We start from the raw sequence: 26,316 nt of genomic DNA on the forward strand, positions 1-26,316 counted from the left end.
AACACACATTTCATCATTACAATAATTCTCCACAATCTCTCTAACCATTCAGGCACATCGTGTATAGACCATCTCTCAGAGCAGCCATGACTGCAGTGTCAAGAGGCACCTGTGTGTGCTTGTGTGTGTGTGTGTGCGTGCGTGCGTGCGTGTGTGTGTGTGTGTGTGCACGCCGACACTGCGGCGACGCGGCAGCGCTCTGGAAGAAGGTCTATAATGGACCACATCTGAACCAATGTTTACATTTATTCCCATTCTTGATTGTATTATTAATTAGCTATCAAATCCTCAGCCTTTAGCAAAATACACACAAACACAGAGGCATAGACAGAGAAGGTACTGCTCCAAATAGAAGATTCTCCATCTGCAAATAAACTATTTTAACGCCGCACAACAATATGCCACTTTTTTATTATTATTTATATATAAATACAATGTCACTTTGTCTGTATAAGATTAGACCTGGGGTTCCGTTTCACAAAAGCAGAATTCAATCATCCAGGATTTAAGCCAAATCCATGCTTAACAAAGCCTCCTGCGTACAGCCTGGTTTGTTCTGTTCCACTGACGCCGAGTAGGGATGGGATGATATGAAAATGTCATATCACGATTATTGTGACCAAAGAAATCGTGATTTATCAAAATATCCCCAACATCTGTTATCTTGGGGCGGAACATTTGCCAAAAAATAGCCGATCTACAAGCTTGTAGATCGGCAATCTTTGGCAAAGAGATTTGGTTGAGAGTGAAAGAAAAGACTGTATCAAGTATGTATATTATAAGTACCTTTTACCAATTATAGAGTGGTAGCGGATATGCAGCTCGGCAAATAAAAGATGAATTGATCCCAGTGCATGACGGAGGATGATATCACGATAAATTAAATCTCCACAAGTGATTTTATCACGATAAACGATAATATCGCTTATCGTGCCATCCCTAACGCCAATAAGCCAGGCTGAGAAGGAGCGACTTTGTCGAGCCAGGATCGTAAAGCCAGGCTGAATGTGCGTTCACGTATTCCATGAGGTCGATCGCTATCTTGATTGAAAAAATTGCTTTCATGAAACTGAGTCAAGGCTAAAAACACCCAGATTAACTGGATAGGCTAATCTGTTCAGATCATTTCGCTTTCATGAAACCGATTTATCGCTGATCCTGGATAACTTAAGCCAGCATAGTTGATGAATCAGGGATTATTCCCCAATCTAGGTTTTGTGAAACAGGCTCCTTGATGGTCAAAGATTACATTTTTCCCCTGAGCAAGCAGACAGGCTCTAGTTAGTCTGGCACAGCGATATTCAACTTGAGGCCCGCGGGCCGCATGCGGCCCCTGCAGCATGTCTATGCGGCCCGTCATGGTCATACCAATAAATATATATTTTGTCTACTTTTCAAATTTGTGGACAAATCATTTCTGATGTCATTTTTCAGTTTTCCTCCAAAACAATGTCTTATTTTATACAAGACCTTTTTTTCTTTTTGCAATTTTGCTTGTCCCAGTTGAAGAAACATCATCATGTTATTCTAAATAATTCCCTGACAATATATTTGTACAATGAGCCTTATAGATGGAAATGTGGTTGGTAAAAAAAAAATAATAATAAAAGAAAATAAAACTATTCTAATCCGGGGTAGAAAAGAACAGTTACATAGTGCAGCTTTAAGAGAACGTCACCCAAAGTTCTCATTTTAATTTGTCAGTTAATTAAATAATAAACTGTAATCTATTTGAAAACATAATGTCAACACAATGTTGACTCCAGCCTATAAACTGTATATAAATTGGCATTTTGCCTCCAATCATTTATTTTCCGGGGCATTTGGCCAGTGCAATTTTTCAGTGCATTATTCCCCCTCCCCTCCCCATTTAGAACCCCGAGTCCTGAGGCAATAATCTGAATATCAAGCGTTGTGAGCTTGTAGATCTACAGTATTTGTGCAGACTGAAATAAGAGTGTTACCAAATCTGATCTTTACTGGTCTGTTGTATCTGTACAGAGGGGTTTAAGTGGTGCTGAATTCACAGCTCAACAAAAGATAATTCATCCTATCATGAATGAGGACAATCTCCAGTAACTATTATTGTGAGCTTTTTTTTAAAATCATGATTATCCCATGAATACAGTGAGTTGCTACGCCGTGGAAAGGCCATGACACTTTCGGTGGCAAAACTCGCACTGTCGTTTGATGAATAACATTGGAGTCTATTGGAGCGCCGGCTGGGACAGCTCATGAACAAAAAAATATTCTGAGACCTTTGTTGTATAATCGCTCCAGGAATATAAAAGAAGACTCATCACAGGTATTTTTACAATCACATATTTTTACAATCACATGATTTTCTGTCTCTGAGATATTGCGAGATTTGGATTACAGACAGGGAGTCTCGCGATACTAGCTAGTTCAGAAACGTAATTTGTGCTCTTTAGATGCTTCTATAATGTTATACAGTGTACTCACCGAAAAGCAACACAGCAGAAAACAATGTGTGATATGTCTTCTTTTATATTCCTGAGCCGAGTATTTTATAAAGGTCTTTATTGTTCAGAATTATTTTTTTGTTCATGAGCTGTCCAGACGGCGCTCATAGACTCCAATGTTATTCACCGAACTTCCGGTGCTAGTTTTGCCACCGACAGTGTCATGGCACATAGCCGTGGTGCCAAAAAAACACGTTCTTGCTGAAACATTCTTTGAATTCTGAAGGATGCTTCCGTGTGCATCACAGAAGGAGATGTTCAGTAGGCCAATGAGATGCAGGACTCCCTCTTTCCCCAGAGGCACTTGCTTTGACAATGTAAACGTTTGTCTCCTCATGTCAATAAAGCTCCTTTTAATAATTGAATGCAAGTCCTGGAAGAGACATGGTGTGATTGGTCAGTAGTCACTTCGAGTGGCAGAGTGCCTTGCACACTTCCGCACTTATAGTTCACTGGCGCGACTTGTACAAAAACAAGTCGCGCCAACGAACTGCAGCGGCGCATGAGGCATCTAGCTTTGAATAGACCCTATTCACGGCCCGCCCACGCACGCGCACTCAGCGAATTTCTCAGCAACTTCCTGGTGCTGACGTCAGCTTTGGAGGGTAAAATAACATAGAAATTGCTGGACTTAAAGCCAACAAATCATTATTTCGAACGGTAAAGTAAATTATAACGCTTTGTGCCTTTTACTATCTTGTGTTCTTGATCATGCTAGCCGTATTTTATACTTTACTATTCGGATATTGCATTAAATTTGCGATTTCTGTGTTAACTCTATGGGATATTAGTAGTTTTTCCCCTTCAACCGTGACATCAGCACCAGGAAGTTGCGTTACGTGAATTCGGTCAATATCTGTGAGAACCTATAGGTCTTCATGTGGCCTGTAGGCGGCGCTGTGGGCAGGGCTGTGTGTGTGCAGCCAGGCCTGCAGACGCGGCAGGTTGCTGTCAGTCCAGCGGATGTTGTCCTCTATGCTGAGGATGGTCTGCTGGATGCAGCGCAGCTCCGAGCCGCTCTCCTCCGTCAGGGAGCCGAAGAAGCTCCGCACCTGAACACGCACACACACACACACACACACACACACACACACACACACACACACACACACACAGCGCTTTTCAGACAGGGCACGGTTGCTGCATCTAGGGCTGTCACAATTATTACATAACCGTCTAATCGCAATTATTTGAGGTGATCGCAATTATTTTGTATAATCGTCATAATCGTTTCCATGTTGAGAAATGTTAATATAGTTGCAAACACTCTCAAAAAGTAGTGGAAATAGCAGATCTACAAGCTCACAACGCGTCGCATCGCGACGCGTTGTGAGCTTGTAGATCGGCTATTTCCACTATCCAATGTTCTTTTTTAAGTATAAAGTTGTCAAATATGTCAGTGATGTGCAACTTCAAAGCCTAAAAGCCAAACAGAAAAGTAATTGTCAATGACAAAAACACAATTAAATCGTTAATCGCAATTATTTGAGAGAAAATGAATCGTCATGTAAAATGTCATAATCGAATGTCATAATCGTGACAGCCCTAGCTGCGTCCCAGTAATTCATTTTCAATGAGAGGATGGCGATTATTCGGGCCTCGGTATCTTCGCCCCAAGATGGAAAAACACAACTGAAGCGACCTTCGTCATCTCAATATGTCGCTATATATCGCTATATATGGGAATGTATATCGCAATAAGTATCGCAGCGCAATATATATCACGCTACAATCGTATCGTTCGTGACCCAAGTGTTGTGAGGTTCTTGGAAAAGGACAACAGACTGAGGACAACAGGGACGCAGTAAGATGACAGACAGACAACAGACAACATAAGGGGTATCAGCTCTCACCTCGTCCAACATGTCTGTGGTGGAGTACTGGTTGGTTACCCCGGTAACCATGCGCGATACCGAGTTGGAGCCCAGGTCAAACCTACAGGATCACAACACATACTGTAACTATGGTAACGGTCAGAGCGCAGTGGTCCTCAACCTTGTCAGGCCGCGACCCCCAAAATAATCATATTTTAACTGGAGACCCCCCACCCTGACGAGCACTAAGAGTTGAGGCATTACATTTTGTACAACACGGTTCTATTGTGAAAATAGCAGATCTACATGCTCACAACGCCTCGCGTTTTGGTTTGTTCACTGTTGAGTGAGAGAACAATGTTTCACATTAAGTTGATCATCTGGGGACCCCCCAAAATAAGGGGGTCCCAACCCACAGGTTGAGAACCACTGCCCTACAGCAGTGGTTCTCAACCTTTGGGTCGGGACCTCCAGGAGGGTCCCCACATCATTTTAATGTGAAACATTGTTCTCTCACTCAACAGTAAACAAATCAACATAAAGTTTAAGTGTATTGAGGCGTATCTGCACATTTCTAAAGTGACAATTTAAGGAATTAAACATTGGCCAAATTGTCAAATATTACAGGCAGAAATTGCTCACAACACGTTGCGAGGTGTTGTGAGCATGTAGATCTGCTGTTTTCACGATAGAACAGTGTTATCCAAAATGTAATGCCTCAACTCTTAGTGCTCGTCAGGGTGGGGGGTCCCCAGTTAAAATATGATTATTTTGGGGGTCGCAGCCTGAGAAGGTTGAGAACCACTGCACTACAGGATCACAACACATTTACCTCAGAGCTAGCAGCCTGATCTCTTCACTCATTTAATGCCAGAAGGGCTGACCTTGATTAGTCGAATTAATCGATGGAGGGAGTCTTAGTCGACTACTAATCTGTCGAATAATGTTTTTTTTTTTTTTTTTTGCATGATTCAACTGTGAGATCGGCCTAATTTGTTAGGAGAAATATAGGATATACAAGTATATCATGATTTATATCCTATTAATCTAATACACACTTTTAATGTAAAAGTGCTCAAACAGTAAACATGCTTTCTTGTTTAGGACTGGAGTCCCATTTCTCTCCAAAAGCCCTTGAATATGATGGAATGTGATCATAGTGAGCTCATATTTCTTAAACCATATTGTAACTTTCACTAACCATTATTGTTATATTAGTGCTCACTTCTTGATGATGTCATGTTATTTTCATTTAGGGCATTCACGAATAGTGATTTTTAGTATTCGAATTATTCAACCTCAAAGTATTCGAATTGTCGAATATACGACAGGACTGGCCAAAACTGTCAAATATTGCGAGGCGTTGTGAGCATGTAGATCGGCTATTTTCACAATATTAATCTGTGGAACCGAGTCACATTAAATGTAATACCTACAATTCCAAGTGCTTGTCAGGGTGGGGGTCCCCAGTTCATATACTGTATGTTTATTTTGGGTGTCACGGCCTGAAAAGGTTTGAGAACCCCTGGTATAGAGCATTAACAAATTCATTCACCAGGGGCATTGACAAAAAAAAAAAAAAGAAAAGAAAAGAAAAAAAGCGAATATTCGACTTCGGTGAACAACGTCGAATAGTGACTTTGATATTCGAATATTTGGTGAATGCCCTAGTATCATTATAATTATTACTGCTCACTTCTTGATGATGTCATGCCAGTTGGCTCGGAGGAAGTCCCAGGCCAGCTTGTATCCTCGGGGGTTTCTGCTCACAGAGACCACCACCCCGGGGAGGTCCTGGGTCTTCAGGACGGACCCCTGGAGAGACTGCTGCATCAGCCTGGAGAGACAGAAAGAGAGACACACAGAGAGACTGCTGCATTAGTCTTGCGTAGCCAGACAAATAAGGCAAAGCTTTATTGTCATGCAGACAACTCAGGGGGGCGTGCTTCCCTGATCAGGTCATCAGTCACATGATCTCTTCACCTGATCAGGGCGGGTATTTAAATCTCTCTGCTACCGCTTCATTCTGGCTTTTCTCCTGGCTGTGCAGCTGCTCTGCTTGCTCTCTGCTGCTGCTGATGTTTTGCAATCCCACCACCCACCCCAGCATCCACCTGTAGGCTGTGTTTATACATCCCCTTTGGAGGTCTCAATCCTGTAATTCTATTTGGTATATAATTCTATTTGGTATATAATAACTTATCTAAAATGTTTATACTTACAGGGAATGAATAGAGACAAACTATGCTTCATATATCATGCTCAGTAATTGCAGTAATGGCTGCTTGTTACCCTTAATGTGAATATTAAGCCACAGCTTGTGAAAGTGTTTAAATAGTAGGCTACGTCGATTATTAAATAATAAAAATAACGTGCGCTGCGCTGGACTGATTCTGCTGTTTCTGTGCCTGGAAAATAGCAGATCTACAAGCTCACAACAAGTCGCGGATGCGAGGCGTTGTGAACTTATAGATCAGCCACTTTTGGCACGGAATACTCCGTGATGAAGAAGTATAAGCCAGGATTTACTTGGGTGATGTGATGTGATGTGTGTTGGACGGACGGACGAGGCTTGCACAGTGCACTGTGTCTGCAGCTGCACACAACAGCGCAGAAAATAAACATCCAATGCAAGGGACAGTCAGTGGGAACACAAGCTAGGAGCTCCATTCAGCGGCACGCCACTTCCAATCAAACCACAACAACGCGTTTACCTCATAGTGGGACTTTTCGCCATGCTCAGAGTTATGTCTCCGTGGCTGCAGCATTAGCGCGAGCAGCACACACACACACACGCACGCACGCACGCACGCACGCACACGCACACACACACACACACAGGAGTTGTGTACACTGCGTGCATCATCAGAGAGAGTGCAGAGGCTATATCAACAATATGTCCGACCCGAATCAAGGTCCGACGGGCTTGTCGGGCCCCACGGCTTTTCGGTCGGGTATAGCCTCGTCGGGTATAGCCTCGTCGGGTATAGCCTCGATCCTCGAAATTTGAGGTGGAAAGCTTTCCACCTCAAGTCAGAAAATAAGTGAAGGCCATCATAGTCCGTCACGGTGAAGTCCTATTCACCGTGACTGACTGGTCTAGATCGACCAATCAGTGAACGGGGTGAAGAGCCTATCTGTCTGATAGTAAAAACAGAGAGATGTGTCGGGACTCGCGGTGGAAAGCTCTTCACCGCGAGGAAGGACGTAACGTTGTAGTTTCATGACTCAAAAAGACTACAGGAGCCGACTCTGATCGAGGCTAATCCCAGCTCTACTGCAGTGTGTGGTGCAGTGGACAGATACTCACCACTCCAGCTTGTGGGTCAGTGGGGTGATGGTCAGTGTTACTGATACTCACCACTCCAGCTTGAGGGTCAGTGGGGTGATGGTCAGTGTTACTGATACTCACCACTCCAGCTTGTGGGTCAGTGGGGTGATGGTCAGTGTTACTGATACTCACCACTCCAGCTTGTGGGTCAGTGGGGTGATGGTCAGTGTTACTGATACTCACCACTCCAGCTTGTGGGTCAGTGGGGTGATGGTCAGTGTTACTGATACTCACCACTCCAGCTTGTGGGTCAGTGGGGTGATGGTCAGTGTTACTGATACTCACCAGTCCAGCTTGTGGGTCAGTGGGGTGATGGTCAGTGTTACTGATACTCACCACTCCAGCTTGTGGGTCAGTGGGGTGATGGTCAGTGTTACTGGTACTCACCACTCCAGCTTGTGGGTCAGTGGGGTGATGGTCAGTGTTACTGATACTCACCACTCCAGCTTGTGGGTCAGTGGGGTGATGGTCAGTGTTACTGATACTCACCACTCCAGCTTGTGGGTCAGTGGGCTGATGGTCAGTGTTACTGATACTCACCACTCCAGCTTGTGGGTCAGTGGGGTGATGGTCAGTGTTACTGATACTCACCACTCCAGCTTGTGGGTCAGTGGGGTGATGGTCAGTGTTACTGATACTCACCACTCCAGCTTGTGGGTCAGTGGGCTGATGGTCAGTGTTACTGATACTCACCACTCCAGCTTGTGGGTCAGTGGGGTGATGGTCAGGGCGTATTTGATGCGACTCTTCTGGGAGTTGTGCAGCGAGCTGCGGTACTTCTCAAACAGGAAGTCCCAGCCCTCGGGCGTGCGAGCACCCACGGAGAACACCGCCATGCTGACATCACTGGGAATACTGGGGGGGGAGAGAGAGAGAGAGAGAGAGAGAGAGAGAGAGAGAGAGAGAGCATATTTAGGTTATGTGTCATATCTGCCATGTGCAACTTCAAAGCCTCCAAGCCAAACAGAAATGTAATTGTCAACGACAAAAACACAATTCTAAAACGGCTAGTTCCATTCCTTGATTCTGATTGGCTGGTTGCCATGGTATACCTGAGACTATAACCCACACCTTGAATCAATTTATATCAAAGCCAGGTGCGTTATTTCTTTCCACTGTGCCGTGAGGCTGAACTAGAGAAGCGAGCGTTTGATTTCCTCTCAAATCCTGCCGTGCGGGTGCTTCTAAGCACCGCCCGCATGCATAGGACAGTGACTGAATGGCTCCGGGCGGGGCTTGTAAAGGCAACATGCGCCCTCTATTCTCCAGGCACCACTCGGCTGTTTAGCTTAGGTTGCTATGCTAGCGTTTTTGATGTGATGTTCACCCACATAGCAGCTAAATCTGGATGAAAATAAACATGTGTATGGATCGAATATGGTTCTTAACTTCTTAACACCAGTAAGACTCCCTAATCGGGAGATAAGCGACCGTAGGTCACTTATCTCCACAAAAATGTGTTTTTCCAAAATCTTCCTGAGCATGTTGATGACATGAGTGTAGACATACTGTGTAGTGATTTTTGTGATTTTAGGGCAAAATCTGAATCGGCCTCATGGTGGCGCTAGAGGGCCATGTGAGAAATGAGGGGTGGGGTCTCCGCGCCGCCAAGGCGGACGAATAGGTACCGGCCCCGGCTCTCCCGGTCGCTCCTAGCCCGAGTTACGGCATTTTATGTGAGCTGCAGTGGCAGGGGGTCCTCCACTGGGGGCGCCACCACTTTTGCATCCGTTCTGGAGCACCAGGAGTGGGTGGTCCCCGGGAATGCCCCGTGAGCAGCCCCGTTGGGGTGGTCATTTGGTAATTTTTGCACATGTGCTCATTTTTTACACTTGGGGGTCCCCGAGGGAGCTGGGGGTCCCTGGAGCTCCGGGGGTCCTTGGAGGTTGTAGTTTGGCAGGTAAGGAGTGTGTGTGCAAAATCTGGCATGGATCGGGGCAACGGTTGCGGAGATATGAGCAGGGCAAAAGTGTGACGTGTGACGTGTGTGACGGACGGACGGACGGACAGACGGACACCTCGAGCAGCTTTCTGTAGTAAGTGCGACCTACGGTCGCAATGAGACTGATCTAACACAAGTGTTGTTTCCCTATTTTTTTGGCAAAAAGAATGACGTGACTTTGTAAACACACACTGGCTTCCGTAAGTCCCGTTTGTGGCTGGTAAACGCAAGGACATGTCTCTTCCTGGTGGCGGAGAAGTGTACTTTTTTTCTTTAAATAATGCAATGCTATGATTTTCATGTTGCAATATTGTGACAGTTTTAGAAAAGCAATAAGCCACGCGAGGCTTGTGGTTACCGGGGTAGTATACTGTACACCGGCTGAGAGGGTCGGAAACGCCTCTCAGCCGGTGTATACTCCCCCGGTAACCACTCGCCTCTTGTGGCTTATTGCTTTATTAAATCCTTAATCACAATTATCTGAGTGACAATTAATGGTCATGTAAAATGTCATAATGGTGACATAGATATATGATGATATAGATATATGATCATATCGATGGCCAAAGAGCAAAACCTCCTATCTGCAAATGATTTTGCTAACCCTGTCTGTAAGATCGTTCTGCTGACTGCACCTAATTTTGTCAGAAATGTCATGTGAATAGAACCCCGATTTTGTTCATTTTCAGTAAGTGGCAAAATGTAATGGTTAACCTATATACAGTAGTTAGGGGTAGACAGAGTGACTTTGACCAGCTTTGGGAAATGTATATGAACGCCATGGAAACACGTACCTAAATGAAATAACAATATATGGCTAAAGAGAGAAAAAATGAATGTGATGATGTAAACAATGTAATTTGAACATTTGAATGTATGTATATATATATATATTTTTTTAAATTATTATTGTATTATTATTGCTAATTTCAATAAGCATGTGCAGGGGGTATGTGTGTGTGTGTGTGTGTGTGTGTGTGTGTGTGTGTGTGTGTGTGTGTGTGTGTGTGTGTGTGTGTGTGTGTGTGTGTGTGTGTGTGTGAGAATGTGAGTGAATGAGTTAGTGTGATTATGTACTGTAATGTCAAAAACATTTAAGAATACAAATATATTTTAAAAAAGTGGCAAAATGTTGAAGCTCAAAACCTCCTCTCTGCCTTGTTGTACTCCAGTATCTGGCCTATACTCCTGTTCGCAATTTGGTGTGAGGGGAGTTTCTCACCTGAACTGAGTCACTGGGTCCCTAGACATGAAAAATCACAGAGGTGCTCGTCCGCCATAGTGGCACGAATGGCGCAATGGCCAAATCAAATATGGCCGCCATCGGCTATAATGAAAATCCAACTTTTGTGTATATGCACAAGCAATACCTCCATTCTGACTAATTTGGGTGCGGGGAATTCATTTCTGATATTGTTTTGACCATTTTGAGTGATTTGGACCTTGAAAGGCCATGGTCAAGGTCATTTTGTAATTCCAAAGACCATGGCCACAACTTGGCCATTGTTAGGAGTAAAAACAGGTGCTGTAGGTCTAAATCAACTAATTCTGACATGTATAATTCATTTCTGGTATTGTTTTGACCATTAAGGATCATCTTGTCTTTGAAATATCAATATCAATGCCATTTTTAAAAAACGATTTTGTCTTTACTAGCACTTTTATTTTATTTTTTCATAATAGTTTGTTTTGTTTATAACAAAAGACATACTAGTGATAAATATAAGTAAACACCCCTATTTAACTTTAAAGGGGGACTTTAAATGGGTGTTTAAATGAGCAAATAAGACTATTTACGAATAAAAGTGACAAATAAGATCACATAACAAAATCACGCCCAAAATTAAATAACAATTTCCCTCAAAGTGCACCATATTGTGATTCTGTGTATGCAAGTTAGTGTGATGTGCTTTTACAGGATGGATTTGCCATTGTTCCATCACAAAATATGATGCACAGAACTCCATCAGCAAGGCAGCCATAACGTTGAGTGTCACGCTTCAGACATGGCAGGAGTGTACTAAAGCCAAAGGGCTTGACATCAGGGCTTGACATTGACTTTTTGAGGCACTTTTCCTTTGGACAAGTACATTTCTCATTCACTTGTCCGGGCACAAAAGTCACTTGTCCGGATAAACTGAGTCAGACATTGAAATAGAATGAATAACAAAAGGAAAGCTAATGACCCTCCTTGCTCCCTCCACTCCATAGTGTAGTATATGGGCAGTCCATAGTCTGCATACAGCACAAAGGACAAGCCTAATGTCATGACCTGATCCATGTTCTATTGGTTCTAGTCTTTCCTCAGGTTCCTTGGCTGTTGCAAGCAGGTGGCAAGAAATGCACTAGAAAGGTGCCTTGTTGGTCTCAGCTGTTGTACTTCTCTGCTACCAATGCTGTGTCTTGTTCTGTCAAAGTCTTTGCCTCTCAGTCTCCAAAGTTTGTTAGATATATTGTACTTGGTCAGAAGCCATAACTGCATGTTTAATCCCCACCTGGCCCATGCAGTCATCTCCAGTCTCCAAGGCATATGTGCCTTGATCACTGTTTAGCTAGTGGTGCTCCAAGATCAATGCAGTGGAAGCATTTCCAATTTTCACCAGTGCCATTCTGCAGCCAGTGCTTGTAAATATGGGGTGTAGTATAGCAGTTACGCGAAGGAGACAACAACTCTCTGGGGCCCGCCATAATTCCAACACCCCATTATTCCGACCATTAGGTTAGTGAAGGTTAGGGTTGGTTATAATGGAGTCAGTACATGCACCATGTGTCAGCCTCCTCAATCCTATTCAAGATGTCTGGGATCTCTACTCCACCTTTGTCATCTTCATCAGAGACAATGGTAAATGGACTGCATTTACAGTATATAGTGCTTTTCTCCAAAGCACTTTACAATTCCCCCATTAACACACCATGAAACCATGCAAGGTTCCAACCTGCTCATCGGGAGCAGTAAGGGATTCAGTGTCTTGCTCAAGGACACTTCGACACATAACCAGGAAGAGCTGGGAATCGAACCTGGAACCTTCAGATTTCAAGGCAGGCGCTCTATACTGAGCCACTGTCGTCCGACAATGATGGTAACATTGCCACAGGGTTGATTGGACACCATATTCCGAACACACAGCTAGAGAACTGTTTGTTCTCCTCAGACACCCAGAATTTGGAAAGTTGCTGAGGGATGGATGTGTCTACTAGTAAGACGCCTCAGGGTGACATGCGTGCCAATTCTTGGCCATCTGGCCAGTGATATGTATCGGACCAGTTACACATAATGGAGACCCCTGCGTGATCAGGGGTCAACAATGTTATGTCAAAACATGCCAGATATGTCCTTAATATTGATGACATTGGGACAGGGATCTCCATATATGGGCATAAAACATATGTTAAAAGCCAAGCAGGGCCTTGGCGAGTTAGGGCCTGGGTTTGATAGTCTGGGGATCCCCATATATGAGCATGAGGGGGTACCTTAACAGGGCATCAAAAAGGTAGCACATCCAAAACTTTAAATCAGTGGAGAACAAAGTACTCACGTTTCCACTTTTTTATTGGCACAAACCAACAAGAACGCTTAAGCGTTTCGGCTATGAGCCTTCATCAGAGCATTCTGGTTGTGTCTGTCAGCTCTGTTGTCTCTGATGATGAGGGGCTCCCTGCAAAAGGGGTTGGTGGTGAAGAGATCCCAGACCTCCATCTAGGTTGAGGAGGCTGGTGTTACATGTGGAGTCAATTGGCCCCATTATAACTAAACCTATCCATAACCCTAACGTCAGGATTATGAGCGGACCCCATAGAGTTGTCGTAGTCTCCTTCGCATTAATGCTAATACTACACCCTAAACATTCAAGCACTGGGGATGAAGGAGATCTGGCTGCAGAATGGCACTAAGGGTGCACTATGGCACATGCTTCCACTGCATCAAGCAGTCTCTCATCTTGGAGCACCACTAGCCAAGACAGTGATCAAGGCACATATGCCTTGGAGACTGGAGATGACTGCATGCGCCAGGTGGGGACTAAGCATGCAGCTATGGCTTCTGACCAAGTACAGTACAATATCTTAAAAAACTTTGGAGAAGCAAAGACCTTGACAGAACATGGTAGCAGAGAAGTACAGTACAACTGCTGAGACCAACAGGGCACCTTCCTAGTGCATTTCTTGCCACCTGCATGCAACAGCCAAGGAATCCGAGGAAAGACTAGAACCAATGGAACATCGATGGATGGAAGGAACACTTTGACTTTAGTACCCTCCCATGTCTGAAGCGTGACACTCGTCAATATGGTTGCTGGGCTGGTGGAATTCTGTGCATCATATTTTGCCATGGAACAATAGCAAATCCATCCTGTAAAAACAACATCATACTAACTTGCATCATAATACACAATCACAATATGGTGCACTTTGAGGGAAATTGTTATTTAATTTTGTGTGTGATTTTGTTATGTGATCTTATTTGTCACCTTTATTCGTAAATAGCCTTATTTGCTCATTTAAACACCCATTTAAAGTCCCCCTTTAAAGTTAAATGGGGGAGTGTACTTCTATTTATACTAGTATGTCTTTTGTTATAAACAAAACAAACTATTATGAAAAAATAAAATAAAAGCGCTAGTAAAGACAAAATCGTTTTTGAAAAAAGGCATTGATATTGATATTTCAAAGACAAGATGATCCTTAATGGTCAAAACAATACCAGAAATGAATTATACATGTCAGAATTAGTTGATTTAGACCTACAGCACCTGTTTTTACTCCTAACAATGGCCAAGTTGTGGCCATGGTCTTCGGAATTACAAAATGACCTTGACCATGACCCTTCAAGGTCCAAATCACCCAAAATGGTCAAAACAATATCAGAAATGAATTCCCCACACCCAAATTAGTCAGAATGGAGGTATTGCTTGTGCATATACACAAAAGTTGGATTTTCATTATAGCCGATGGCGGCCATATTTGATTTGGCCATTGCGCCATTCGTGCCACTATGGCGGACGAGCACCTCTGTGATTTTTCATGTCTAGGGACCCACTGACTCAGTTCAGGTGAGAAACTCCCCTCACACCAAATTGCGAACAGGAGTATAGGCCAGATACTGTATTATTGATTGCTAATGATTGGTGTCAGGTGGTGAAACTTTTACCACACCAAGTGGGTGAGTTCATAAAAATATGTTAATGGTAACAAAAGGAGCATAATTAAGTGTAAAAAGTGTTATTTAACAAAACAACAAAATGTTTGTCAGTCTAGGTAAAAACCTTCTATCTACCTGTATGCATAGGAGGTTTTGTCGTTGAACATTTTGAACATTATGTATAGAGGTTGTAATTGCTGCTTAGATGAGAACGTGTCATTGTAGCGATCTCTTATCAATTGCAGATCAGAATCTGCAAGTTGTAGATATGAGGTTTTGGTGTTCAACATACATTTTAATTTTCCCAACAAAGTTATTTTTTTTCAGTTAGGAGGTTTTTCCTTTTGGCCATCGATATATAGATATATGATCTAGATATATAATGTATTTTTAAATGTCATATGTGACTGGTGGCAGTCCTATATATGATGATATAGATATATGATGTGTTTTTAAAAATCATATGTGATTGGTGACAGTCCTACCTATAGTTGCCATCAGATTCCTTCCAGAGCTGGAAGCGCCGTGAGGCCTGGTCCAGACAGCCTGGGTGATTCCTGTGAGGCAGAAATATGTGTACCGGTATTTATCCTGCTTATATTCAACTGTGTAAAACTTAAAGGAGCTATAGTCGACAGTCGGGCTGCCGCCGACTGAAACGGGCCCGACAATCGGGCATAAATGTCGTCTAGCGTGAGGGCTCACAGATTCAATCTGAGCCCCGCCGAGTGGCTCGGAGGGCGATCGGGGCCAGCCCGACTCTTTTCAAAAATGTTTGATATTTTTATGGGATGGTAAATTGGAACGATACAGTCACAGTGCAAAAGTAACAGCAAAGGTGTTAACAACACCCTCCCCTGGATGAAGACGTGTACGTCCAGAGGCCAATGAACTCACTTTTCTGAGCCTAATTATTCAAAAAACGTACAGACTGTAGAAAAAAAAACACAATGAATGTTGAAAAGTTCAGGTTCAGGTGTGTAATTGATGTCAGGAAACATGGAAAAAAGCCTAAGAATAAAAAAAATAATGAAAATGTAATGTCATAATAAGACCTTTAATTATTTCCATCCTACCTGACGCAGGCGAACAGCAGCAGGTATCCTCTCAGCACCCTCTGAGGAACCGAGCCCGAGTCGATCCACTCCTGACGCTCGATCAGACCGCGGAACAGGTCCAGGATGTAGCCCTGGGGAGCGCACGCACCATCACTTTAACCATTATTTTATCCCTTAACTTAGCAGATACAGTAGCTTGAAGCTCATTTTGACCGCTTTCCCTTCGGTCCGACCTCGCCTCCCAACAATTCAGAGCTTTAAAAACAACAACAACAACTATATGGCAGAACCAATCTAAAGTCTTTAGGGCACTGGTTCTCAAAGTGGGAGACCCCTACCACAGATGGTGGTATCTGTGGTAACCGAGGGACTAAAATGGGAGAATTGACAATATGACTTGCAGAGAACTGTATACAAGCCCACAGCGCGGCACTGAAGCTTGTAGGTCTGCTATTTTGGAAAAACCTTGGAAAAATATGCGCAAGTCTTTGAATATTTTTGCCACGATTCTATACACGTCTTCTAAATCCTTCCAAGGTCAAACAAAAAGCACGTCACATGTTTTGAAGAAACAGGGCATGAATTGGACGCCGCTGGACAGCAGGACTTCCTTGTGACAACCTTGAATTGCTGTAACTTACTGAGGTAAAGGTGACAGATACACATTGCACATATATTAACAGTTTTATAAAAATCTATTACGGTGTTTTTATTGCTTTTCAAATGAATCAAATCTAATAAAATATTCACTAAACTTGTTTCCAAACGTATATTGTACTTATGTGAGCATCTACGGATGTGCCGTTCCAAGTCTTCTGACTTTACTGCTCTTTTCCTGCAAATGCATCTTTTCCACAGGTTTACACTCAGGTCTGCTCAGAGTACAGTACAGTACAGTACAGTACAGTACAGTACAGCACACGGGACCAAAGCCTGCATATTTCATTTAGAATGTCTTATTCTTCATACAAGGTCAATACACCTATCGGGGGGAACATGACCTTCATGTGGTTCTCCAGGGTTCTAACTCTACCTTCATGTGGTTCTCCAGGGTTCTAACTCTACCTTCATGTGGTTCTCCAGGGTTCTAACTCTACCTTCATGTGGTTCTCCAGGGTTCTAACTCTACCTTCATGTGGTTCTCCAGGTCCTGCATGTCCCTCTTCTCCATCAGCTTGTAGAGCGGGACCAGCTCTGCCAGGCCCTGGGTCACGGGCATGATGTCTGTCTCCCGGGACAGGTAGAGGGACAGGTCCAACGCTGTGTCCAATGACACCTTCCCTACACTGGAGGACAGACAGACAGACAGACTTGGTTACACTGGAGGACAGACAGACAGACAGACAGACAGAGGGACAGGTAGAGGGACAGGTCCAACGCCGTGTCCAACGATACCTTCCCTACACTGGAGGACAGACAGACAGACAGACAGACAGACAGACAGACAGACAGAGGGACAGACTGGGTTACACTGGAGCAGTGGTTCTCAACCTTTTCAGGCCGCGACCCCCCAAAAATCATAATTTTAACTGGGGACCCCCCAACCTGACGAGCATTAAGAGTTGAGGCATTACATTTAGTAAAACACTGTTCTATTGTGAAAATAGCAGATCTACATGCTCACAACACCTCGTGTTGTGAGCATGTAGATCTGCTTCGATCGTCGGGAACCGTTTCTTTTTTTTTCCACAGCAACACTGGGCCATGACTGTCGGATGCGGTTAGAATTGTTAATTTCCGTGTGAAAATAAACATACTGATCGCCATTACAAGACTTGAATTTCCACAACATGGACACGATAGTGGCTTCCCGGGCTCTTCAAAATAAAGCGCAGTGAATGGTGGCACTCTGTAATTACAACAATAATGGCATCCCAAGTGTTGACAAGGTTTACCCAGGGGGCCAGTTGTCTGGATTTAAAATGAAGCAAACACGGAACTAAAAGTTCCTATATTTGGCCGCTAGTTGTGCTGTTCTGGTACGAGAAGCAACATGTTCTCCATAGGATTCCATTCATTTTCACCTGAACTTTTACATTTGATTTTCTTACCTTAATAAACATTGTCATAAATACTTTATGGTTCCTGTCGCTAGTTTAAAGCCTCGTTTCAATCACCATGATATGTGTTTTGTGAAAATATGGTCCAATTTATGTTATATTTGATGTTATGGCTTGTGATGATTCTTCTTCATGTGCTTTATTTTCGGCAAGCTCAAGACAATGTCCCATCCCATGCATCCCTGCGGTTGCACGTGACCGTTGGCAGCCAACAGCATTCCTGGTACCCACATTAAAACAATGATTGCGACACCCATACCAGGGCCAAAAAAGCTTCATTTGCACAGCATAGAAACCAATGGGTTCCCACCGTCTATATTCTTTTACAGTCTATGGGTTTACCTGACCAGCTGAAAGACATTGTTAACGAGGTTAATTACCTGACCAGCTGGAAGACGTTGTTAACGAGGTTAGCTCGGTCGTTGCTGCTCAGCGCGGTGTGGTTGCTGAGCAGCAGGCTGCTCAGTGCCTTCCAGCCCTGGCCCTCGTAGTGCACCATGTAGTAACCACTCATATCCACGTTGAACTTCACCCACAGCGCCCCCTCTGGTAGGAGCAGCACATCTACAGACATGACATAAACACCATGTAGTAACCACTCATATACATGTTGAACTTCACCCACAGCGCCCCCTCTGGTAGGAGCAGCACATCTACCATGGACACAAGGACACCAAATACCAGCATTCTTTTTGTTTGTTTTTTGATTGATTAATTGATCGATTGATTGACAAATCTTTGGGGTGATTTTAACTCAGTCGGTGCCATATTTAAAGTGGGACCTCTTATATTGCTGTTTCGCCAACAAAGGGTTAAAAAAATAGTGTGCACGCTGGTGCACACATTCGTGCACAGATCATGCACTATGCATGTGCATGCTTTTCACAGCTTTCAAACAAAAAAATCCGCTTGGAAATCCGTTCAGGCATTCAGGAGAAAACAGCCCTTATGTTTTCTTCAAATGTAAACAAACATGGCTGCCATATTTGAAAGATGGGGTTGGTATGTGGGTTAAACATGCAATTTCGCGATCACGATCATGCCTAGTACATTGTTGGAGTTTTTATTTTTTTATTATTCATTTAAAAAAGACGTCCAGAAGACGTCTGGCAGGGAGGTCCATAGTTAAAAAGACGTTTTTATTATAGAAACGTCTTTTTTGGCAGGGTGGGTGTTAAAGGTTTTCTCACCAGTTTCAGTCTTCAGCAGGAAACGATGAACGGTGCTGGAGCTGCTGGTCATGTAGGTCAATGGGATCTGCCAGATGAACCTACCGGACAGTAACAATATGTAGGTCAATATGACCTACTATACAATATGACCTACTGTACAGTAACAATATGTAGGTCAATATGACCTACTGTACATAAACAATGTGTAGGTCAATATGACCTACTGTACAGTAACTGTACAGTAACAATACGTATGTCAATATGACCTACTGTACAGTAACAACAATATGTAGGTCAATATGACCTAACAATTCATGGGTTGCATTTGTAGTCCATGTTGAGGACCAACACAGGTTTTTCAATTTGTCTAATTGGCATTGAACTAATGTTCTATGGCAATCAGAACACCTGTGTTGGTCCTCAACATGGCTGGTGTAGGACTACAAATGCAACCCATGAATAAGTAGTAACAGTAAAAATCTACTTTTAGATTGTAGATCAACTAAAATCTTGTGAAAAATCATAACAGCGATCATCCGTGTTTTAGTTATGGTCCGTTATCTTGGTTTTAAAACCCCTGCAGCCTGATCGACTGTTATGTGATCAAACACTTATTATATATGAATGGAAAACATGTTTTGCACATGCTCTTTTCAAGCCCAAAACTAAAGATAAGATAAGCCACAAACTTACTTTATTTTTGTTGGAAAGAGGAGGAGTAGATCTTTATTTCTAGCTATATATCGTCGTTGTCGGGTGGAAACCTTGTATGTCCAAAACCGTTCGTTTTGCATTTATCATTTAAAAAATTAGTGAAAAAAACTAGTGAAAACAGCCGATCTACAAGCACACAACGCCTCGCACCGCTAGGCGTTGTGTGCTTGTAGATCTGCTGTTTTCACTACTTTTGTGCGATGGCCTTGTCTGATGAAGCAGGGCTTTATCTGCGAAAAAAACATACATATTTGAAACTTGGAGATACAAGGTTTCTGCCCGACAGTGACAATATGTAAACAGTATAATATGTAGGAGCCTGATTTCAGACTCCCATTGTGTTGAGATTGAGATTTCAAAATGTGAAATTCCCAATCACAAGAGATCTGGTGGTAGGGGTTGTGTTTGACTTGTGTGTACACAAAAACATTCCCCCCTCCCCTTCCCCTCTATGACAGGCATCAAACAGGTCGTTGTCTTTGATGGTTTCATTGATTAGAGAGAACACTAACGAGGTAAGCACAACCCCCTTTGAAGTTCAAAGCGAGCAATTAAGAGCCCTGGCTGAGCTCCCCCTCCCTCCACTGTTTCTGTTGATTTTCTGTTTCTGCTGATTTGCTGTCTCGTTAGACCCACCCCCTCCTCCGAGGCTCTGACTCTCATTGGCCAGGTCTTGCCTCAGACCAGAGAAACTCTAGGTTCATTACGCAACACCAGACCAAGAGAACCAGTCTGCTCAGAGAGTGGGCAGGTCTATGGTCTGGAGCCAGGCAAAATACAGTATGTAGTTTAAGTACCAGAACAAGGTGAACATAATTATTAAAAATGGCACAGGAACAACACAACTTGATTAAAGTCTGGCAGAAAGTGAGTAAATCAGGTTTTACTAGAGGTTATTAAAGGAGTAGTTCACCCCCAAATACCTTTTTTTCTATTGATTACTCACGGAATGGAGACCTGAGTTCAATAATATTTGTTTGTTTTTTGTCACATTCCTAAGACAATAATTTTATTACAAAATTTTGAATACATTCACCCCCATTGATTCCGGATGGGGACCCGAATGCATTTGGTTCCCCATCCGGAATCAATGGGGTTACATTTAGTCCTACTATAATAAATGTTTTGTCTTAGGAATGCGACAAATATAAAAACATAAAAAACATATATATAAAATCAAGTCTCCATGGCGGGAGTAATCAATAGAAAAAAAGCCATTTTGGGGGTGAACTACTCCTTTAATTAATCATGTGTTAATCAGGTTTTACCCGTGGCTGGGGGCGGGGCCGTCTGACTTCAGGTAGCGTTCCTGTCTCAGTGTGACCTCACGTCCTGTCACGGACACGCTGACCAATGGGAAGCCTTCCTGCAGCGTCCAGGTGTCCATGATGGCTCTGATGTCCAGCTGCTCGCCAGAGTACCACTTCTACACACACACACACACACACACACACACACACACACACACAGATTTGAAATATATATATACATATGTTTTCTTTTATCATTTTTATCCGATGATTTTGTAAGCCATTTTTTCACCCAGTGCCAATTGCCTAAGCTGTAATGCTGGTTTCTGCTCTCCCTCTGCCACACCTGGAGAGCCCCGGCTGGCCAGGGGGAGGCGGTATAGAAACCAGGATTACTACATGTTTTTGTGAGGGTATCTACCTTAGGAGACACGGGGAGAACATGCAAACTCCACACAGAAAGGCCCTTTCTATAACAATATTTATTTTTACATGCACGCACGCACAAAAGGATTTGAAATGTTTAATCATGTCCCTAAACAGAGATTGCAGAGAAGAATGCCTTGTACAAAGGACTACTATATTCGAGAGGCGTCCCGCTTTTCGTTGTCAGGGGACGACCCACACAGAAACACTCAAAATCAACTGGGTTTTCGACCACGGTATAGGCTATCTTTACAATATTCCTCACAGATCTGGCCACGGTATAGGCTAGAGGTCTGCGCGGGACTGATTTTTTGATCCCGCTCCCGCCCGCTCCCGCATCATTTCTGACCACTACCGCCCGCCGCCGCAATGATTTTATTTTTGACCGCCCGCAGACAATTCCTCTCCGCCGCTCCCACCCGCGACAAACAAATTATGTGAATTTTGACCCGCGGACTCCCGCGGCGCACATTACCGCAGAACGTCCAACAGCCTCCCTCCCAAGAAGGCACATTGAAATGAGATCCAAAACCATTACCAAACAAAAAAGTGTGCCGTGTGCGCCATGCGAGGAGCACATTTGTGACGGACTGACAGTTGGTGAGAACAAGAAAGAGAGAGAGAGAGGGAGAGGGCGAGCGAGGGAGCCACGGCACGGAGTGAGAGAGCAAGAGGCGAGAGAGAGAGAGAGAGAGGTGGATAGTTCCGGCCAAATTGTAGTCCTTTGAATACTACAACATTACGTTTTGAGGTTTCCGCTCCAGACCGGTTACAAGTCCGAAAAGTGAAGTGATCCCAGACTAACTTGGCGGAGAGAAAGAGAGACGCACTGTACTGTATCAATGTGGGTGCGTTGTCCTCACTCAGCAGGGAGAATTGCGTTCTCAATCCACATCTTGACTTGCTTGACGTTTGTATAATCCATTGAGATCCAAAACTAACAGGACTAGTGAAGGCTACGTGCGCGAGAGAGGAGCATTTGTGAGGTTGTTAACAGAGGTAAAGTGTTTATATTGCGATTGGACATAGGCGATGGGACTATATTATAATAAATAGTTGTTATTTAGGCTAAATAGTGAGCGACAATGCCGCCGCAAATATCTGCCCACCGGTTAGCCGTTAACAGACGAGAGAGGGAGGGGGGAGGGGGGGTTAGAGCGAGAGAAAGAGAAATTCCACGTGCTGTATGTCCATGCGTTCTCCTCAGGCACTCAGCAGGGGAAGTTACATTGATTCTCTACATATTCACATCTTGCTAAAAGTATAGATAAAAGCTTATTGCGGGAGAGTGCGGGATTTTGCGGCGCCGCCGAATTTATTTTGACCGCCCGTCCCCTCCCGCAGGGATTAAACTACCGCCCGCGCCGCAATACATGGTGACGGGTCCTGCAGGTCCCGCGGGAGTGCGCTCCCTCTGCAGGGCTCTAGTATAGGCCATCTTTACAATATTCCTCACAGATCTGGCCACGGTATAGGCTATCGCAGAATTGCAAAACCAAGCCTAAATAAGCAAGAGACATTTTGGCTTAACTCTAAATTTCCTAATCAACTCCAAAGCAACACTAGTAATAGTGCTAGTAGTGTTGTTTTCGGTTGCCAGATTATGTGAGTGAAACACGCGACCAGGTCTATGAAAATAAGCCCAAAAGAAGCGACCATTTTCACTTTAGAAACAAGCCCAAACTAAAGCAACCCACAACTAGCAACATTATAGGAAAACAGGATCAAAGTAGCTTATAACGAGCAGACCTGGCAACACTGCCATACAGTAACTACAGTCAGTCGTCGTTTTTTGCAGTTCATTGCAGTCTGAGTACTACAGTCAGAAGGAGTCTCCTGTAGTTTCTTTGGTGTGGAGTCACCTTTACATGAACAATGTAAATATAATATTAATTCCAAAGACTCACCGAGGAGCCAGGCTGCAGTCTGCCCTCAGAGCAGAATGCGTGCCCTCTGATTGGTTCTTCATCCTGGTCACGTGACTGGCAGATCTGGAAGAGACACCAGGTTTAAAACAGTGCTTCTCAAAGTGGGGTCCGGGGACCCCCAGGCGTCCGGAAAACTGCTGGCAAGCTTCTCAACATGCACGACACAAAATGTATTTATGCCATTGTATTATGTTTATTCTGATGCCTATTTTATTATTATTAACATTTTGATGATTATTCACTTTAAGTTGCAACGTGTCAAGGTTGTTTTGATGTTAAGCTTGGGAATACAAGTTAAGTGAAATCATCTGTTGCTCTCATTCACCTCTGGTTATATTCCAGAGTCTAGGGTGACACCAAGTGGTTATTTTGGGTATAACATGTCTGCTAGTTTGACCAGTTTGAAGATGTTGACATCAACTCAGCTGATGCTTAAACATAACCATTAACCCAACCTGTGTGTGTGTGTGTGTGTGTGTGTGTGTGCGTGCGTGCGTGCGTGCGTGTGAATGGGTGAATGTAATGAATGTGTAATGAATATATAAAGCTGTTAAATGCATGCGCCAATTACCATTTCACCATTTAACAGTTTAACAAGGTTTATACTAGGGCATTAACGACTTGTGATTTTTGCAAGTCGACTCGACAAGTTGAGTTGAAAGTCGACTTTATCGTTTGATGACGTCATCACATCACACACGACCCCCCTATTATTTTGGGGGGGTCCCCAGATGATTAACTTAATGTGCAACATTGTTTTCTCACTCAACAGTAAACAAACCAACATAAAGTTTAAGTGTATAGAGGGTATCTGCACATTTCTAAAGTGACAATTTAAGGACTTTTTAATACCTCTAAAATGACAAATTAAACATTGGCCAAATTGTCAAATATTAGAGGCAGAAATTGTGAAAATAGCCGATCTACATGCTCACAACGCCTCGCAAAGAAAGTTTTTTTTTTTCAACTTCGACTTTCGACATTCTCTGGTGGGAGTCGACTTGTGTAATGAAGTCGATGGAGTCGACTTTTTCGTTAATGCCCTAGTTTATACAAGACCTTACTTCATCCAATAGGACGCCTGATAGAGGAATCAGCACTAACACTAACACTATAACTAAGTACATTTACTCAAGTAGTGTACTTAAGTAAGATTCTGAGGTACATTTACTTTACTGGAGTATTTATGTTCTGTACTTTTACTTCTACTCCATTACATCTCAGAGGCAAATATTGTACTTTTACTACAATTATTTGAATACCTTAGCTACTAGTTACTAGTTGATTATTATCACACTACATGCATTACCCACTTCTGCCCTATTATACATTTTGGCCATTTGAAAATAGCCAATCTACAAGCTCACAATGTGTCGCATTGTAAGGTTGTAGATCTGCTATTTTCAGTTCCACCAAAATAGTGCCAAAATAGATTAAAAAAATCCCAAGAATGACATTTCTTTTTTGTCCCAATGTCCCAATATGTGATTTTTTAAACATGGCACGCGCAGCACACACCAATATTTGGGGTGTTTCCCTGAAGTTCTGAACTGCCTCCACCGATGTCCTGCAAAATACTGTCCGTATATGGAGCGTCGGCCATTGCGTTGCAACGTAGCCTGAACCAATCAAATCAATCAATAATTTAAAAAAAAGTGTTTGGGGGGCGCGATGTCGCTCGCGGTAGGTAAGGACGTCCTCATTGAAACACATGTATTTTAATGAGATTTCATCGGTCGCGTCGGTCGCATCGCATCGCGTGCAGTGCGGATGAGCTGTTAGGTCCATGGTTTGGACCCGGCTCTATAGCAGGGGTTTTCAAAGTGGGTGACGGGGCACCCTGGGGTGCCGTGACGGCAGTCCACGGGTGCCTTGAGATAATTTGATAATATTTGGAATTTATTTGGACACTTGAAAAAATATTTAGTATCATTTTAAACTTGAAGTACAAAGTTATTTTCAGTCAGTTCTAACCAAAATGGCTATTATCTCAACGTTTTCCTCGCAACATAATTACTAAAATATCGTCATTGTTGGGCAGAAACCTCGTATCTCCAAGTTTCAAATGTGTACGTCTTTTGGTAAAGCAAAGCCCTGCTTCATCATACAAGACTGTTGCACAAAACTAGTGTAAACAGCCGATCTACAAGCACAGTGCTTGTTCTGCTGTTTTCACTAGTTTAGTACATTTTATAGATGATAAATAGAAAACAAACGGTTTTGGACATACAAGGTTTCCACCCGACAACGACGATATGCTATAAATATAAGGTGCCTCGGATTAAAAAAATATTTATGGGGTGCCCTGAGACAAAAAATGTGGGAACCCCTGCTCTATAGGATGTAAAACAGCAAACATAAATAAAATGATAATAATAATAATCATAATCACGTTGCTCAGGCTGTCCCACAGCTGCCTGCTGACAGTGTTCTGGTAACTGTAATCCTTCAGGTATTCAACGATGCCGACCTCGAAGGCCTCGGGGGTCAGGAAGTCTCTGAGCATGTGCAGAATGCATGCCCCCTGAGAGAGAGAGAGAGAGAGAGAGAGAGAGAGAGAGAGAGAGAGAGAGAGAGAGAGAGAGAGAGAGAGAATGATGATTAACTTAGTGTGCAACATTGTTTTCTCACTCAACCAACAATAAACAAACCAACATAGAGTTTAAGTGTATAGAGGGCATCTGCACATTTCTAAAGTGACACTTTAAGGACTTTTTAATACCTCTAAAATGACAAATTAAACATTGGCCAAATTGTCAAATATTAGAGGCAGAAAATAGAACCGTGTTATACAAAATGTAATGCCTCAACTCTTAGTGCTCGTAGAACGGGGGGGTCACCAGTTCAAATATGATTATTTTGGGGGTCGTGGCCTGAAAAGGTTGAGCACCACTGATCCTAGAGTGAGAGCATCTTGCTCTGAATTAGGGGTGTCGGCGGTTAACCGTTAATCGGTTGACCGACCGTTAAGAAATGACCGGTTAAACGGTTCATTTTCATA

The 26,316-nt window shown here is 43.3% G+C and overlaps 1 protein-coding gene across 2 annotated transcripts in view; it reads right to left on the reverse strand.

The window, feature by feature from the left end:
- Positions 1 to 1,893: 1,893 nt before the first annotated feature.
- Positions 1,894 to 26,316, reverse strand: part of LOC308296337 (endoplasmic reticulum aminopeptidase 1-like) — a 38,042-nt gene continuing 13,619 nt past the window's right edge. For both annotated transcript variants that reach the window (XM_080739586.1, XM_080739587.1), the window contains exons 11-22: positions 25,708 to 25,839; positions 23,295 to 23,378; positions 20,980 to 21,137; positions 19,016 to 19,095; positions 18,206 to 18,389; positions 16,895 to 17,051; positions 15,784 to 15,896; positions 15,193 to 15,264; positions 8,322 to 8,483; positions 5,994 to 6,134; positions 4,337 to 4,418; positions 1,894 to 3,535 (exon numbers count right to left, since the gene is read on the reverse strand). In XM_080739586.1, the coding sequence (XP_080595712.1) occupies positions 3,350 to 3,535; positions 4,337 to 4,418; positions 5,994 to 6,134; positions 8,322 to 8,483; positions 15,193 to 15,264; positions 15,784 to 15,896; positions 16,895 to 17,051; positions 18,206 to 18,389; positions 19,016 to 19,095; positions 20,980 to 21,137; positions 23,295 to 23,378; positions 25,708 to 25,839 (1,551 nt within the window). In that variant the 3' untranslated portion in view covers positions 1,894 to 3,349. The remainder of the gene's footprint in view (positions 3,536 to 4,336; positions 4,419 to 5,993; positions 6,135 to 8,321; positions 8,484 to 15,192; positions 15,265 to 15,783; positions 15,897 to 16,894; positions 17,052 to 18,205; positions 18,390 to 19,015; positions 19,096 to 20,979; positions 21,138 to 23,294; positions 23,379 to 25,707; positions 25,840 to 26,316) is intronic.

This window comes from Nannobrachium achirus (assembly GCF_963921795.1).
Source record: "Nannobrachium achirus genome assembly, chromosome: 12".
Taxonomy (NCBI): domain Eukaryota; kingdom Metazoa; phylum Chordata; class Actinopteri; order Myctophiformes; family Myctophidae; genus Nannobrachium; species Nannobrachium achirus.